Genomic DNA, 16,996 nt, shown 5'->3' on the forward strand with positions numbered 1-16,996 from the left:
CCAAGACAGAACCAGAATCAGAACTAGATGATAGTAGCACTAAAAATCATCATAGACCTGCACTACACTTATTTTTTAATTCTACCAAAGTACAATATTTAGATTGAGAAATGTTTATATAATTATTTAGCCTTGTTGTGCAAACAAGCCTGCATAACTTAATAAATATAGAATTTGAAAAGTAACAAATGGTATCTAAAAAGAAACACTAGGTACTAGATACATGTTCTTATGAGTTTTGGCAAACAACCATTTGACTAACATGTGTGTCTCACCTGCTCTTGTTCCATCTCTGTTCTGTCGTCATTCTCTCCCTCTCTCTCCCTCTCTGTTCCTCTCTCTCCCTCTTTGTGCTGACAATCAAGCCAAACACCAACATCATCAAATATACAGTTGAAACCAGATATTTATGTACTCTTCAGATAAAAACACAAACACTTTTTTAATTGTAACATCAAATCAGACTAAATGTTTATTTTTTTAGATTGATAAATATAAAAACATATTTGTTAACTTTATTCTGAGCCACACTTATGGAGCTCCACAATTCTTTTCCAGGTGTTTTGGTTGACATCTCTTGATTTTCCCATGTCACACAAACAGGCTCTGTGTTTTGCCTTATATGCATCCACAGGTGTGCCACCAATTTACTCACATGGACTCTACTAACCTATCAGAAGCTTCTTCAGCTCAGAATGGAATCGTCTGGAGTTTTCTTATTAATTAACAATAAACTTAGTGTATATGTGCTCCTAAATTTGATGAAAGTGATTAAAATAGACAGCTCACTCTTTTTATTCTGACATTTAACTAATTCAAAATATATTTCAACATTTATTTATCTAAAACAAAAGTTTACTCTAAATTGATGTCTAACAGTAAAAAAAAGTTTTTATGTTTTCTCCCTAAAGTGTATGTAAATATCTGGTTTCAACTGTGAATATACTGCTGTGTATTGAAATTCCTCTTGTTTTGCATAGATATACTGAACAACATCCAAAGCATAATATATAAAATAACATCTACCTGAGTTTTTTCTTTGAAAGAAGCTCCTTATGTCCATTGTTGTGTTCATCAGTACACAATTGAAACCGATTTAGAGAGTTTGTTTAGCCGTGGAGGGTAACAACTGAAAATATGAAATGTAAGCTAAGACTCTCTAAAAAATCAGCATTGCTGTTCGGCTTTTTATTTATCCATTTGTTGATTCACTCGAAGAGCAAGTAACGCAACCAAGTGATCAGTTTGATATCAATCTTTTGTGATACATACTGTGATACTCATATTTACATTATTAGTTCAGTACGAATGATTTGCTTTGGTACCTGGTCAAACTTAAGCTCTCCTCTGTCTGCAGCAAACTCGCAGGCAGCAGCTTCTCCCCCCTCGCTCACATGGGTGCTGTGCTCAGTCGCCTAGTGCCTAAGCTCGGATCATACCAAAATTAGGGGGAATTTACGACGGTGCGCTCTGTGCTTCGTGTGTTGTTTTTGTTTTATACAGTTGTCAGTCAGGCATCTAACTAACAAATTACACTCCAAAAGACCCCATGCTTCTGAAAAAATGTCCCGGGCTTAAGCCCAGTAAGCCACCCCCCCGCTCCGCTGATGGTTGACTCCAAATCTCCCAAACACTATGTCGATTTGAGAACGCAAGACCGAAACAGCGAGACCGAGACCGAGACCAAGACAAAAGTCTGTCGAGACCAAGACCGAGACCAAGACAAAAGTCCGTCGAGACCAAGACGAGACCAAGACCACGTAAAAGACCGGTCTCGAGACATCCAACTCTACATTTAGTATATTTAAGAGACCACACTTTTTTATTTTAACTTAAGTAAAAGAAAATCATTCATTACTTCAACTTTAAGCAGAATAGGTTTTAACACAAGTATCTATACTTCTGTTTCTACTTTTCCCACCTCTGATCTTACAAAACTTCAGTAAATGAATAAGCAGAGAAATAATCCAACCATCCTTCAAGTGCCTATGCAACTCAGGGTTGCAGATGTGTTTTATATTAGCATTAGATCATCCAGAATCAATACAAAGGCAAAGGAAAGAAACAGCTATAAAACTATAAAGGACTATTAAAGTCTTTTCTAATTTTAAAAAGATAAGCACTAAGTTCAAACTTTACCTTGCGTTTAAGACACAAGCCTTTTTTGATGTACTGATAAACCAAAATTAGTAAGTTAGAATTTTTTATATATTTCACATAATACTCTTCCTGTTGCATAGAACTTCCAGCAGGAAGTCAGATTTCAACAAAATCAGATGGCATCATGCTTATGTAGTGCTTTTCTCCTCTATCTGAGCACTCAAAGCACTTTGGTTTGTAGACATCTTTGCACTTTAAATTCAGAGCAAGCTAAGAATAAATGCACTGGTCTGTTACTTAGAAAAACTTCAGCCAACTATATTAGTTCAGAATTTAAAAGGCATAATAAAAATGTACATCATTTATGTAATAGATTTTAGTATCAATGGTTATTACAATGTTATTACAGTGGCCTCAATCAGCATGTAGTGGGGTGTGGTCTGAGGCTTGGCTGCAGGAGTGGGGTGGTGAAGTGGGTTCAGAGGACAGTGCCAGGGGACACTGGCAACTATCATCTAGTCATGCCTCCCCTATTTCAGTAGAGCGCCAGGACCTGGAAGGAAGAGCTGAAGCTGGGACTGGATAGCCACTGAGTGCAGAGCAGAGTAGAAAAGGTTATCTCTGGGTATGAGACAGCTGGCAGTGTGTGGCCAAAACTGCACTTCTAAATAAAATTACTGTTAACCACACAGTGTATGTTCTGCTGGACAAAATAACACTGGCGTGTGTTACTCACTCAACTGGGGAACCCCTAATAATAACCATGTGTATTTATGGCCCATATATGAAGTTCACTATGTTACCACTATGTGCGTTAAAACCAGAAGTTTTAACGCACCAATTCAAATAATTGAATTCAGATGTTCCAATAACTTCTGTGATAAAAAACTTCAGATATATAAAATCAAGCACCTAGACATGCAGGCTGCTTCTACAAACATTTGTTAAATAATGGGTTGTTTTCAGGAGCTCAGTGAATTCCAGCATGACACAGTGATATTATACAACCTGTGCAAAAGCAAGTCCAGGCGTGAAATTTACTCCCTACTAAATATTCCGCAGTCAGAGGAGGCGCAAAATGATAGAGGTTGTCAACTTTCTGCAAGGTTAATCACTATAGACCTCCATAATTCATGTGGCCTTCAGAATAGCTTGAGAACAGTGACGTATAGAGCTTCATGGAATAGGTTTCCATGGCTGGGAAGTTATATGCAAGCCTTACATCACCAAGTGCAATGCAAACCATTAGATGCAGTGATGAAGGCTTAGGTGTCTGGTTTTGGCAGTTGCGGCAGTTGGTACTCATTTAAGTGTCTGTGTAGGTTCTCAGTCATCCAGATCATGGTAGTCTAAGGAGCTTAGAAAGGTACTTGTCTAACTGCACTCTGCTAAGTGTGAAGTTTGGTGGAAGGAGGAGTATGGTGTGGGGTTGTTTTTCAGGAGCTGGGCTTGGCCCTGTTAAGGAATAAACATATATTCTTAGTGCTTATTTTCTGATTATATTGTTTTATGTATTTTAGTAATAAAGGCTTGTAAAGCAAAGCCACTTTTGACTCACAAACTAAGTGCTCAGCCAGACTGAAAAACAGGAAATGTATGAAATGTAAATGTAAAATAAAGATCATTTTTTGAGTTTTGACCACCCTGGGTCCAGTCTCTCTTTGCCGCCAAAAGAATTAAAAAGAACTGAATGTAATAGCCCCTTAGTTCCAGTGGAAGGAACCCAGAGTGTACAGGGTGGGCCATTTATATGGATACACCGTAATAACATGGGAATGGTTGGTGATATTAAAGTCCTGTTTGTGGCACATTAGTATATGTGAGGGGGCAAACTCCTCAAGATGGGTGGTGACCATGGTGGCCATTTAGAATTGCCATCTTGGACACAACTTTTGTTTTTTCAATAGGAAGAGGGCCATGTGACACATCAAACCTATTGGTAATGTCACAAGAAAAACAATGGTGTGCTTGGTTTCAACATAACTTTATTATGTCATGAATTATTTACAAGTTTCTCTTTGTTCACAGCCATTGACATGTCGAAGAGGTTAACACGTGAGGAGTGGATCGAAATTGTGTTGATATCTGGTGAACGCAGTAACCGGGTCATTGCAGCAGATTTCAATGCAAGACACCCTACGAGACCACCCATCTCCCATGCTACAGTTAGCAAACTGCTAAAGTTTCGTGAAACTGGTTCAGTGTTGGATTTGCCAAAATGTGGACGCAAGAAAACTGTCACTAATGAAGAAACATCAGTGGCTGTCCTAGCTTCATTCAGCAAGAGCCCACAGCGTAGCACTCGCCGTATGTCACTGGAGAGTGGCATTAGTCGAACATCCCTTCGGCGGATATTAGCTACTCACAAATGGCACCCTTACAAACTCCAGCTACTGCAGCATCTCAGCGAGGATGACCCAGCTCGGCGCACAGAATTTGCAGAATGGTCAAAAAAAGAAATTGGAACAGGACCCTCGGTTCACGCAGAAGATTTTGTTCAGTGATGAGGCAAACTTTTATGTGAATGTTGAAGTTAACAAACAGAACACTGACACTAACCCACATTGGATGGATCCCTCCAAGACTCTTGGAACAACAAAAGTGATGGTTTGGTGTGGTATATGGGGTACAACGATAATGGGTCCATTCTTCATTAATGGTAACCTCAAGGCCACTGGATATTTGAAATTGCTACATGATGATGTGTTTCCCTCTTTATGCACTGAAGCTGGCACGTTCCCTGAGTTTTTCCAGCAAGATGGTGCACCACCACATTATGGGTGCCAGGTCCGAGCATTCCTAGATGAACAGTTTCCTGGAAAGTGGATTGGTCATCGTGGGCCAGTGGAATGGCCCCCAAAGTCTCCCGATCTGAGCCCCTTAGACTTTTATCTTTGGGGTCATCTGAAGGCAATTGTCTAAGGTGTGAAGATACGAGATGTGCAGCACCTGAAACTACGGATACTGGATGCCTGTGCTGGCATTTCTCCTGTGGTGTAGCTATCAGTGTGTCAAGAGTGGGAGAAGAGGGTTGCATTGACAATCCAACACAATGGGCAGCACATTGAACACATTTTATAAGTGGTCAGAAACTTGTAAATAACTCATGCAAGAATAAAGTTACATTGAAACCAAGCACACTATTGTTTTTCTTGTAACATTACCAATAAGTTTGATGTGTCACATGGCCCTCTTCCTATTAAAAAAACAAAAGTTGTATCCAAGATGGCTGACTTCTAAATGGCAACCATTGGTCACCACCCATCTTGAGGATTTTGCCCCCTCACATATACTAATGTGCCACAAACAGGACTTTAATATCACCAACCATTCCCATGTTATTACAGTGTATCCATATAAATGGCCCACCCTGTATATCAATATTTCTGTTCGAACATGACTGTGCACCAGCGCACATAGAAAGGTCCATAAAGGTTCATCATGGTAGAGTGGGTTTGGTGTGGAAATACCTGACTGGTTTGCAGTGTCTTAACCTTAACCCGACAGAACACCTTTTGGATTAATCAGAGCTGAGACATCAGTGTCTGACTTCACAAATGCACTTCTGGAAAAATTGTCAAAAATCCCCATGAACACACTCCTTGTGGTTTTTCTGGCTTTTCTTCTATGCTATTTTGGTAAAATATTGTTTAATTCATTGCAGTTGTTTAAAGGTTATACCCTTTAAAATGTAAAATTCCCGTTTTGTGGGTATATCCTATTTTCACTGTACTACTATTTCTAATGCAAATGTATGATAAATGATGTGTGAATTCATCTTTCAAATGCTGATACTGTATAAATGTTGACTGTCTTATTTTCAATTTGGATAAAGATTTGCAATAGAAGTTAGCACAGTAAAGCATCTGCTTGTTCCATTATCAGACTTACATGATGAAAAGTGAAACCAGAAACTGAAAATTTACCTTAATATAAAAGTTGTGCCCTTTGATCATTGTGGCATAAAAGACAATGTAATATAAAAGTAAGAAACAAGTTTGCAGCAGTTCTGTGGACGAAAACACCAAACAAAAAGCTTCAGTAACTAACAGTTACAGTGACCAAGACAGTTAAATGTTAAATAGTAAATGGAATGACTCTTACAGTATATAACTTTTTCTATTCTCCCAGAGCACTCAAAACGCTATATAAGGCAATCACTCTGTACAGTAGACCTGAATTGGAAAACTATCACAGAATGCACTACCCATAATGCGCAACCATAAAGTGGATTGACTATGGAGAATATGTTTGAGTACACCAAATGTGTCCACAGAGCAGAGATTTGTTCATCAGAATGTAAATTTCTGCTGAACCTTTTGACATTTTGGTGTCAGTGTCATGGATCCAACTCTCCATGTGTTGACAGTCCAGGCTGGTATTCGTACTGTAACAGAGCAGGGTTTTTTTTTTCTTAGTATGCTTTGAGCCATTTGAGTATTGTTGAGTATTGTATTGTTGCATCGCCTTTTAGACTCAGTTAAATATGTTCTAATATTCAAGTATGATAATCCACCATTTCATTTTTGTGAGCATGTAAAAGGCTGTATTTAAGAAAAGTGGTTGTATGGATTGAAACACTCAATTTCTGAATTGAATAAATATACATACTAAATAAATATAAATACAGCTTTAAAGAAAACACTTAAATGGAGAAACACTGCATTATTGAAAAATATAAGAAGAAATAAAGAGGTTAACTGTTAGTCAAGTTGCAAGCCAAGAAGATGAGAGGAAATAGACATACTGTAAAAGCTGGCCATTACATAGTTTTGGCAGCGATCACCAGTAAATTCAACTGGACACCTGAGTAGGAAACATGAGAAATAAAGAAGAAGAGAAAGAGGGTGTTAGTTTATGTCATATGCAAAACCCACAGTCATCACTGGTGTTATGGATATCTAAACCAGCATGTCTACCTATTGAGTCTTTATTTAAAATTATCCTTTCAGACTACGTTGTATATTGCATAAGTCATAAATGACAGATGATCAATTCTAATTTAGTGATTACAGTTAACCTAATTTAACTACTCTCTTTGCAACAGACTGAAATTTGCATGTATGTAATAAGACAATTAGGATAACCCCAGTTGCATAAATTTCAGACAAAATAGAATTAAAGACCCCAGTAATGGCTCCATTACTCTTGGTCATTCAGTACTGCGACAGGTAATCCCTCTGCTCTCTTGTATGTGACATTTATTTTCCAACACTACGTTTAGACTTGAAAATTTACAGTGACCTGCTAACCTGCTCAAGATAAATATGCAGTGAAATATGCAGTGCTGTTGATTATTATTATTATTATTATTATTATTATTATTATTATTATTATTATTATTATTACTACTACTACTGTTTTGAAATTTTTTCACGCTTACACATTTCAAAAACGTTTTTAATATGTTTAATACACAAAGATGTCCCGAGTACAAGTTACAAAATGCAGATTAGAAACAATCATTTTATTTTTTATACATAATAGTTATCCACCTACCTGGCTTTATGTAACACAGTTACTTAATGTTAAATCTTGAATTAACTATGATTAACTGGATTAAGAACCGCAAGCCTCACTTGCAAGACTGATATGATTCAACAATATGAAAGAGACTAGATAAAAATTGGCATCCTGAGAAAACCACAGTTGATCAAAAAGAATTGTCTCACATTTCCCCCAAAAACTACCTCAATGAACCCCAAGACTTTGGGGAAAATATTCTGTGGATAAATGGGACAAAAGTTTATCTCTTGGGAAGGTTTGCATACCATTACACGCTATATAAATGCAATCCATTATCATTATTATTATTATTATTACAATTGGAATAAATTAAACACAATGTTTCATAAAAAGAACATCATACCAACAGTCAAACATGGTGGTGGTAGTATGATGGGCAAGGCCTGCTTCAAGGTCTGGATTAAGTACCCCAATTTATGGAATCATGGATCAAAATAAAACACAAACAAAAAATAAAAATAAAAAACAAAGTCAAGGCTTTGTAGTGGCCTAGTCAAAGGTTAAATCCATCTGAGATGGTTTGGTATGACTTTAAACAGGCCATACATGCTTCAAAACCTTCCAGTGTAGCTGAATTTTGCAAAGAAAAGTGGGCCAAAATTCCAGTGATCTGAAAGACATTGTCAGTTATTGCAAATGCTCGATTGTAATTCTTGCTTCCAAGTATGGCACAAACAGTTTATAGGTTTAAAGAATAGCTATCTTTTTTACATAAGCCCATGTAGGTTTAAATAGCTTTTTCTCTTAAATTAAATCATTTAATAACTGCACTTTGCATTTACTCAGGTAATCTTTGGCTGATATTAAATTTATTTTAATGATCTGACACATATCAACAAATATCAAAAAAGAAAATATCAAAAAAAGAAATAAAAGAAATCAATAGGACTGTAGCACTGTAGGTTAGGGGCAACTTTCATCTGCTCTTATGCATTTTCAGATAATTTTAAAGCTTTTCAATAAGCTGTAATATAGTGGTATAATCCTAAACTATTGCATCTAATATTGTTATTATTGTTCATATCATTTGCTGACACAATTTAACACTTTCTGAGTTGCAAATAAAAGAATAGGGCTTGAGTTAGACTTGTACATCATGGGTATATCTTCATTTATGCATTCGTTTAACTAAATCCACAATTTTGACTATAGCCAGATCTCCCTGTATTGTAATAATAGAGATTATTGAGTTTAATAACTGGCCACTTATTTTCAGCTTTCCTTTCTAGCTTTGAATAAATAGTTTATTTATACAATGTTTTATATAATGCTGACTACTAAAAGCAATTAAAATACACGCACATAATTTAGCTGTTTTAATAATATAGGCCTATATACTGTCTATTGATTTTCTTATCACACACACTCATACACCGATGCTTTGATTTCCATAGTTACACAGGTATATTTAGATGTATTGTGTGTTTAATTACTTTATTTTAATATTAAACCTTGTAAAAGCTTGCAGCTAAACTGGTGAAACCCTGGGTTGAGTTATCAGGCTGATAACCACTTTTGTGACTGATAGTATGATAGATGATATTAGCATAAGATAAAGATTTGGAGAATCTGAAATTGCTTTGCACTACAGAACCCAAATTGTACAATAACATAATCAATGTTTTGTTTTCTGATGATCTGGCAATGTGGCTGAATGCAAAGAAACACCACTTCATACTGAAGTGGAGATCACTGGTCTAAACAGGATGGATGAGGTGTGGTGAGATGTGAATTACATGCAAATTTACTGCAGAAGAGAGTATGCTTAAGCCTTTAGACCACACATAGAGTCTACTTGAACTTGGAGAAATAAGTTCAGCATGCTCACCAAGTTTATATCTGTGCATAGAAGGCAACATGAATTTCTCCACTATTTCCTGGAGAAAATATGCTAAGAGTGAAACACCAGCAATGACATGTGGGACTAAATACAGTTGTATTCACATACGTTTTGGGTCTGAGACATTCTTAAGAACTGCTTGTTCACATCGGTGCCCAGTGAATCCAGCCAAGCACCTAGTTAATGGATAGAAAGGACAAGACAAAAACAGCACCTACTGTTATCCACAGGACGCAAACACTCAATGACACACAGTCACAAAACATACTATGTTCCAAGATAGAACTTTATCATATAATGCTTTTTTTGTTAAAAAAAATATCTAGATATAATGTTACAATTACAACATAATAAACATAGTGGGAGTTCCCAACCTGGATGGGAGACATACCAAGAAAGCCCTACAACACCCATGGTCTTTAGGAACTTAGGGTGATCCTCATCCACCTCAGTGACCCAGCCACTAAGGAGTTGTTCAGCTACCTCAGTGACTTTTTTTAAGTAATGGGCAAATCATTCCCCTCATCCCAGACTGTCATGGAAGGATAGGCCCCTGGACGGGCTATCTGAAAGCCCCACAGCATCTTATCTTAGCTCAATCATTGTCAAATGGCGTGTCACATTTTGACCTCAAGACTTCCAGGCCATAACTTAGCACAGATACATCGCATGCCAGCCACTTGGTTATGGCGTTCTATGTATGTCTCGCTGGCTAGCATCTTGAACCCTGTTGTTATGTGCCTGATTGTTTCAGAGCTTGTTTCTGTTCTGCCATGATTACCATGATAACTGCATCTGTGCTGTTTTTTCAGCTTTACCCAGCCAGTGGTAGGATTTCTGGCTGTTAGTCAATTCTACCATCTGCTGGTGGTACATACCCTGGAGGGCCCTGTCTATCCATGATGGTTCTTCTCCTAGTCTACATTGTCAGCAAATTTCCCTTCTGGTAGTATAATCCCTTCTGGTAGTACTTTTCCTCTCTTTGTTACCATCTGGCTAAACTTCTCCAGTCCAAATGACATTCTGATGTTGTTGCTATAGATCCTGGTGGTATGGATCGATGAATCAATTCCTCATTCACTCCTGGAATACAGCATGATATCATCCATGTAGAGGAGGTGGCTGACAATTGTTCTATTACGTATTCGGTACCCATAGCCAGTCTTGTCAATGATAGCACTATGGGGGTTCGGGCCTATGCAGAACAGCAGTGAGGACAGGGCATCTCCTTGGTAGATCCCGCACTTGATGGTGACTTGTGTGTTTGGCTTGAAATTGTCCTCTAATGCTGTTCACCACATCCCCATTGAATTCCTGATGAATGCTCTTAGGGTCCTGATGATCCTGTATAGTTCTAGGCATTCCAGGATCCATGCATAGGCATTGAGTCATCAGCTTTCTTGTAGTCAACCAGTGGTACACAGGTTGGTCAATCTACAGGGTGGGCCATTTATTTATATGGATAAACCGTAATAACATGGGAATGGTTGGTGATATTGAAGTCCTGTTTGTGGCACATTAGTATATGTGAGGGGGCAAACTCCTCAAGATGGGTGGTGGCCATGGTGGCCATTTAGAAGTCGGCCATCTTGGATACAACTTTTGTTTTTTTCAATAGGAAGAGAGTCATGTGACACATCAAACTTATTGGTAATGTCACAAGAAAAACAATGGTGTGCTTGGTTTCAACGTAAATTTATTCTTTCATAAAGAAGAAAGAACCAAGCACACCATTGTCATTAAATTGAATTGATTTTTTCTGTGTTCTACTGAGAATAAAATATGAGTATATGGGATTTGCATATCATTGCATTCTGTTTTTACTGACATCCCAGCTTTTTCAGACCTGGGGTTGTATGATAAAGTTCCATTATATTTCTAATGTTTTCATCAGAAATCATCATGTCTACTTTTCAGACAATATAGGTTGGATTTAGTTAGTTAAGCAGGATAAAGTACAAAAACTATTTTGTTCTGACATTACAAATGCCAGCAGTAGCAGTATTCAGTGAGCTTAACCTACAGTTCATGGCATACCTGCAGAGAAACTTTGTACTGCCCGGGATGATTTCTAGGGTAAAGCACTCGCCTCCATTAACACAGTAGTTCCTCTGACTGTCACTGCAGCGGGTTACGTGACTTGAGGTCTTTGCTGTAGTGGAAGTGCTGATGGTAGCTGGGGAGAGACACCTATAATTAGCATTTCATGAAAACAACACATGCATCCTCGGCCTTAAATATGAATTATACTTCTGCGCCAGACCTATGCCATAACTAGAACACCATTTTAACCCTACCCTACAGGTAACCTTCTCCCCACTTTCCTATTACCCAATGAACAGCTAAGAGTATCCATGCAAGTGGGCTAATGATTAAAACGTGTAAACTGTCATAATTATATTTTGTTAAACATATGCATGATGCATATATAATACTATATAATAATAATAATAATAATAATAATACTATATATAATAATAAATTACTTCTTGGCCAATAATCTGTCAAATATTGTTCAAACATTTCTCTCATGAAATGTTTGACCAATATTTCAAATAATTTTCAGGCATAAAGAGCATTCCTATCACAAGATAGAAGTGGCAATAACTTTTTGTCAAAGCAGGTAACCCAAATCATGGAGAGGAAATGGCATTTTACAAACTTAGAAGATTTTGAAATCTTCTAAGTTTGTGAGAAGAAGAGTTGAAAAAAATGTTGAACACATTTTACATGCAGTTATTCACATAATTATTAGTTGTAGCTTGCCATTAAAATATCAAAAGCTCCCAAAATATTTTTAGACTTTTATCCACAGCCATTGTGAAGGGATGGATTACATTTCATTGCAATATGCTTTAAGTTGTGCTAATGAAATGAATTGTAGCAATGGTGTGTAAAAGCTATTAGTGGATTAAAATCAGCAATCATTTGCCGAGAGCCATTCCACCTATCATGCGTGAAGATAATTGTCAAAAATGTTGTTTGACAATATAAGTCATCCTAAAAGGTCGTGGTCATGATTCCACAACATCAGTATCTTAGAAATGTAACTCATCAGCTTTTTAAAGGTTATAAACTCCCCTGCTATAGGTTTTTATCCTCTTTGATATTATCTTGATTCTACTAGGCCTCGGCTGCTGGGAGCATGATGTACTGTGTGTTTCTTCTTCACTCACCTCTTTTGACTTTTTATGTATTTCTACAATACGTTGCATTTAATCATTAGTTAACATTAAAATCTGGCTCTCTTCCAATGTCTTTCTTTTGCCTGTCTTCCTCTGTGCTCTTCCTTTTCTATCACAGCTGATGGCTGCCTCTCCCCCCATTTTTCCTCCATTTTTCCAAGCACTTTCTCATTGGGGTTTTCTCTTGATTATTGAAGGGTTTTCAATTTACAGTATAAAGCACTCTGAGACAACTGTTGTTATGTTTTGGTGCTGTATAACTAAAACATATAAGAAGCCATGAGGGATGATCTTTCCTTCTAGTTCCCATCAGAACTAGAAGGAAAGAAGGATTTTTAAGGACAACCTGTTAATGAATTAAAATAGTCCAGCCTAGAAGTGAAAAATGCATGAACTACTTTTTCAGCATTGATCTGAGACAGGATGTTTCTATCTTTAGAGGTATTGCACAAATGTAAGAAAGCAGTCATTGAAAGCCATATCCTGGTCAAAACTGACTCTAGACTCTAGAAGATTCTTCACAGTTTTAGAGGAGGCCAAGGTAAAACCATACAGATTAAGCATCTGGTTAAATACATATATCCAAGATTTTTAGGACTGCAACACAGTGCTGTAGTGTGTTGCACTGTTGCCACACAGCAATTAAATACTGGGTTCAAACTCAATGGCCTACATGTGTGGAGTTCTTCCTATGCCTCTCCAGGTACTCTGGCTTCCTCTCACAATCCAAAGATATGCAGGTTAGGTTAGAATAGAATAGAATAGAATAAACCTTTATTATCCCACTGATGAGAAATGTTGGTGTTACAGAGCTCTTAGAGCAAGGGGGTGAGTGATTCTAAATTAACCATAGTTGTATGAATGTTTGTTTGTCTCCATTTTGACTCTGCAATAGACTGGCAACATGTCCTAGGTGTGCAGGTCATCCTGTGACATCTAAGAAAGGGTCTGGACTCTTCATGATCCTTACCTGGATAACTGGTTAAGAAATGGATGGATGAACTGTTATCAATTTTAAAATACTGGAGAAGATGTGTTTTTAAAAAAAAAAAAAACATAGAAAAGGGTAGCGTAAGACAGTTACAATGCATCTCATAATGTCAAACTTCAAAGTGAAACGTTTAGAAAGTACAGACAGTCTTTGGAATAAAGCTGCACTTGCTTCCTAAATTTACAGCAGGGCTGCAACTTTGAGATGAGTGATAGGGGAGGAGCAGCAGTGCTATCACCGAGAGACACCAGCTTTGCCAGAAATCAGATAACATTCTACAGGCCAAAACAAGACATTTATACATTTCAGCATCAGAATCTCACTTGGGACACTCAGAAAGAAAATTAACAGAGGTAATTTTTAAACATTAACCTTCTGTCACTGCTGGTATTCAAGCATTCTTAAGTAAAGCACTGTCTACAAACCAACCCCTGACCTACCACCACTACCTCACCACAATACAACACAGAGTGATGTGACTACAAACAAAACAGCCTAGTTGAGAGGCCCAGGCAGAAAGAGAGCATAAACGGATTGGTGTATTTTCCCCTGTGCCTCAGGGATGGTGGGGACATCAGCTAGCTTCAAGAAGGCTCTGACCTTGAAATGTAGCACAGGCAGAAAACAGGAAGTCTGGCTGTGCCACAGCCTGGGTTTTCAGTTTATGTCATGCATCATTTATTGATTTGCACTTTTCAGTATATCTCGAAATGTGCATCCACACACTTCAGAGATCTTACACATTTCTCACGTTTTTTTGCAAACAGGAAAAACATTAAAAAAAAAAACGCTGATTGACTTTAATTACTTAAGTCATTTCATTATAATATAAAGGGCCACTTATACTCTAAAGTGGGTAAAAGAGGATGACTCACAGAAATCGCACAATTAGTGTATGGGTAAAGTAGATTTAAACTGAAGGTTCAAGGTACACACTTACACAGTTTGTGTAGAAATAGTTCAGGGGCTTACTCATGGCACCGTGTGCAAGTCACAACATATCTGTTTTCAGGTACAGAACATTCTTGTACAGAAAAAAGAACACTACAAAATGAATGACAAAAGAGAAAAAAAGTTATTTGAATCTTATTATATCAACCTGTTTTATCTTTTGCAATGATGAAAATCATAATTTTGTGTTAGCATGTAATGTCTAGCCATTGCAACCTATATCTAATTTAGGCTCATAAAAATATGTAAGTAACTTAAAGCAAAACCCACTTACAGATTTTTATATAAACAAGTATTGGGTACTTACAGATAGTTTGATGATGGCTGTGTGATTTCTGTGTTGACTTTCGTTGGGGAGTCTGCTTTGGGGTGGTATAGTGTTCAGCGTTATATTTCAGTGTGACAGCAGGCTCAATCACTCGTGAAGACTGAGACACATGCGGCTGTTGTGTAGATTTATCTTCTACTGAAACTTCAGGATGCTCTGGGGTAAGGGTGAAGGTGGTGGTTAGGGAGTTATTTGAAGGAGTTGCATGAGGAAACGAGACTGTTATTCCCAATGTGGGTTCAACTGGTATAATAATTGGGTCTTGTCCAATAGGCTTAGGATCTAAATGTGATGGTGGTTCATACTCAAATATCTTATCCACAAAGACCCATTTGAGTCCAGCTGTGCAGAGGGCTAAGCTAAGCAGACAGGCCAGTATGGGGAGGATGCAGATTTTCTCAGAGTGCAGGCAATTGTTAATCTGTTCCATCTCTATGCACACGCAGCAGGCCTCTGGCAAGGTCACAATTCCAAAAGCCCCCACATGCTCCCCATCGTCACCAGCACCACCTCCTTCTGCAGTTCCCTCTATAGCCTCCTCCCCACTCTCACCAGCTGCCTCTGTCTCCTCTGGTTTCTCTTCTGGGACTTGCCTAGTATCAACAGTAGAGCCAGTGGGGGAGACTGATCCAAAAGGGGGAGCTGGCCCTGCAGAGACTTCCTCCATTCCCTCGGTCATCCTTTCACACTGCTTGAAGAAGTGTTTCTTACCACCTTAGCTATTAACTCAGATCATCACACAATGACATTTTTCCACCAATGTCTTTTAGTATCTTTTCCATTGTGTAGACACAGAGTGAGAGCTGGGTTTCAGAGAAAGGTGATGCCCTTCAAAGAGTGGAACCTTGCTAACAATCCAGGGGATACGTAGACAGTCTATGCATTAGAAAAAGGAATTCCTTATTCATGCTTTTTTTTCACAAGGAAAACAACTGTCAAATTTCCTGCAGGCAGAAACAAAAAATACGGAAAAGATTTTTTAAAATGTGCGGTCTACTAGTGAGCAGCAGTGAAACAGTTGTACTCACTCACCTGAATACTTGGGAAGAAAAGGTAGTATCGACGTGATGGGCCAGCTCTAGCTGAGGCAAATGTAGTGCAGAGGACAGGCCAGCCAAGCACTGCAGTGGCAGGAGGGACATGCTGTCTAGTCTTGGGAGCTCCAAACAGCTGAAAAGCTGAATCATCAGGGAGCGGCAGGTGTCCTTCCTCTCAGTGCAGCCACTGAAACAGATGAGTAAGGGGAAAGAGGAAAAAAGGAAATTACACAGAGTGGGAGGGGGGCTGCAGCAGCACAGAAGGGCAGAACTGGATACTCCCCTTTTCTTCTCTCACCCCTCCTCTCTCAATCCTTTATTTTCAAGTGGTGAGCTGTGCAGACTCTGGCCTCCTCCCTCACTGCCTCTCTTCCTGTCTGGTAGTGTGCAATGCAGGCTGCTCCCAATCCCTGTACAAAGCATCAACCTAAGCAAGTTCCTACTTGATCCAATTAGAGCATATGTCAGCAAATCAGAGACAGGCAAACTGCTGTAGCCACACCCTCTAGCACCACTCCCCATTCATTATGCTGGTCCAAAAGGGTGTGTTGGCTTTTTCCTTTTTTTATGCAGAGAAAGCAGCCACATGATCCACCTAAGGGGATAAAGCTGTTGTATCCTACCCATCTCAAGCATCAGGTCTGCACAAATAATAACATGATAAATTTGTGAGATAGATAGATAGATAGATAGATAGATAGATAGATAGATAGATAGATAGATAGATAGATAGATAGATAGATAGATAGATAGATAGATAGATAGATAGATAGATAGATAGATACTGTTCTTAGGCATTTCTAGCCTTAAATATGGTGTTATGTATTTCTTGGCCTAGATTTCAACATGTATCTTGGTATATAGTATTATGTTTCACTGGATAAAATGGGGATATTGATTCCAAAACTGGCACTTCTTTTTGTATAATGATCAAGTGTGACAGAAAGCCCCAGGACTACCAATAAAACTATTAACTTCCCTCCCCCACTCATACCAGGGCTAGAAGGACAATCCACAGTCCATAGTCTTCTGGATGTG

General features: G+C 38.2%; 1 protein-coding gene across 3 annotated transcripts in view; it reads right to left on the reverse strand.

Annotated features, from left to right (window-relative positions):
* The window catches only part of nrg1 (neuregulin 1), a 65,651-nt gene extending 49,184 nt beyond the window's left edge, over positions 1 to 16,467 (reverse strand). The window contains exons 1-4 of one of the 3 annotated variants that reach the window (XM_084936008.1): positions 15,954 to 16,467; positions 14,901 to 15,865; positions 11,504 to 11,642; positions 9,575 to 9,642 (exon numbers count right to left, since the gene is read on the reverse strand). In XM_084936008.1, coding sequence (XP_084792134.1) covers positions 9,575 to 9,642; positions 11,504 to 11,642; positions 14,901 to 15,600 — 907 coding nt within the window. In that variant the 5' untranslated portion in view covers positions 15,601 to 15,865; positions 15,954 to 16,467. Of the gene's footprint in view, positions 1 to 6,847; positions 6,907 to 9,574; positions 9,643 to 11,503; positions 11,643 to 14,900; positions 15,866 to 15,953 lie in introns of all 3 variants that reach the window. The other 2 variants (XM_084936010.1, XM_084936009.1) reach the window with 2 other exon arrangements.
* Between the last annotated feature and the right edge of the window lie 529 nt (positions 16,468 to 16,996).

The sequence above is a fragment of the Perissodus microlepis genome, chromosome 7, assembly GCF_051167445.1.
Source record: "Perissodus microlepis isolate ML-2025 ecotype Zambia chromosome 7, ASM5116744v1, whole genome shotgun sequence".
In the NCBI taxonomy this organism is placed as follows: domain Eukaryota; kingdom Metazoa; phylum Chordata; class Actinopteri; order Cichliformes; family Cichlidae; genus Perissodus; species Perissodus microlepis.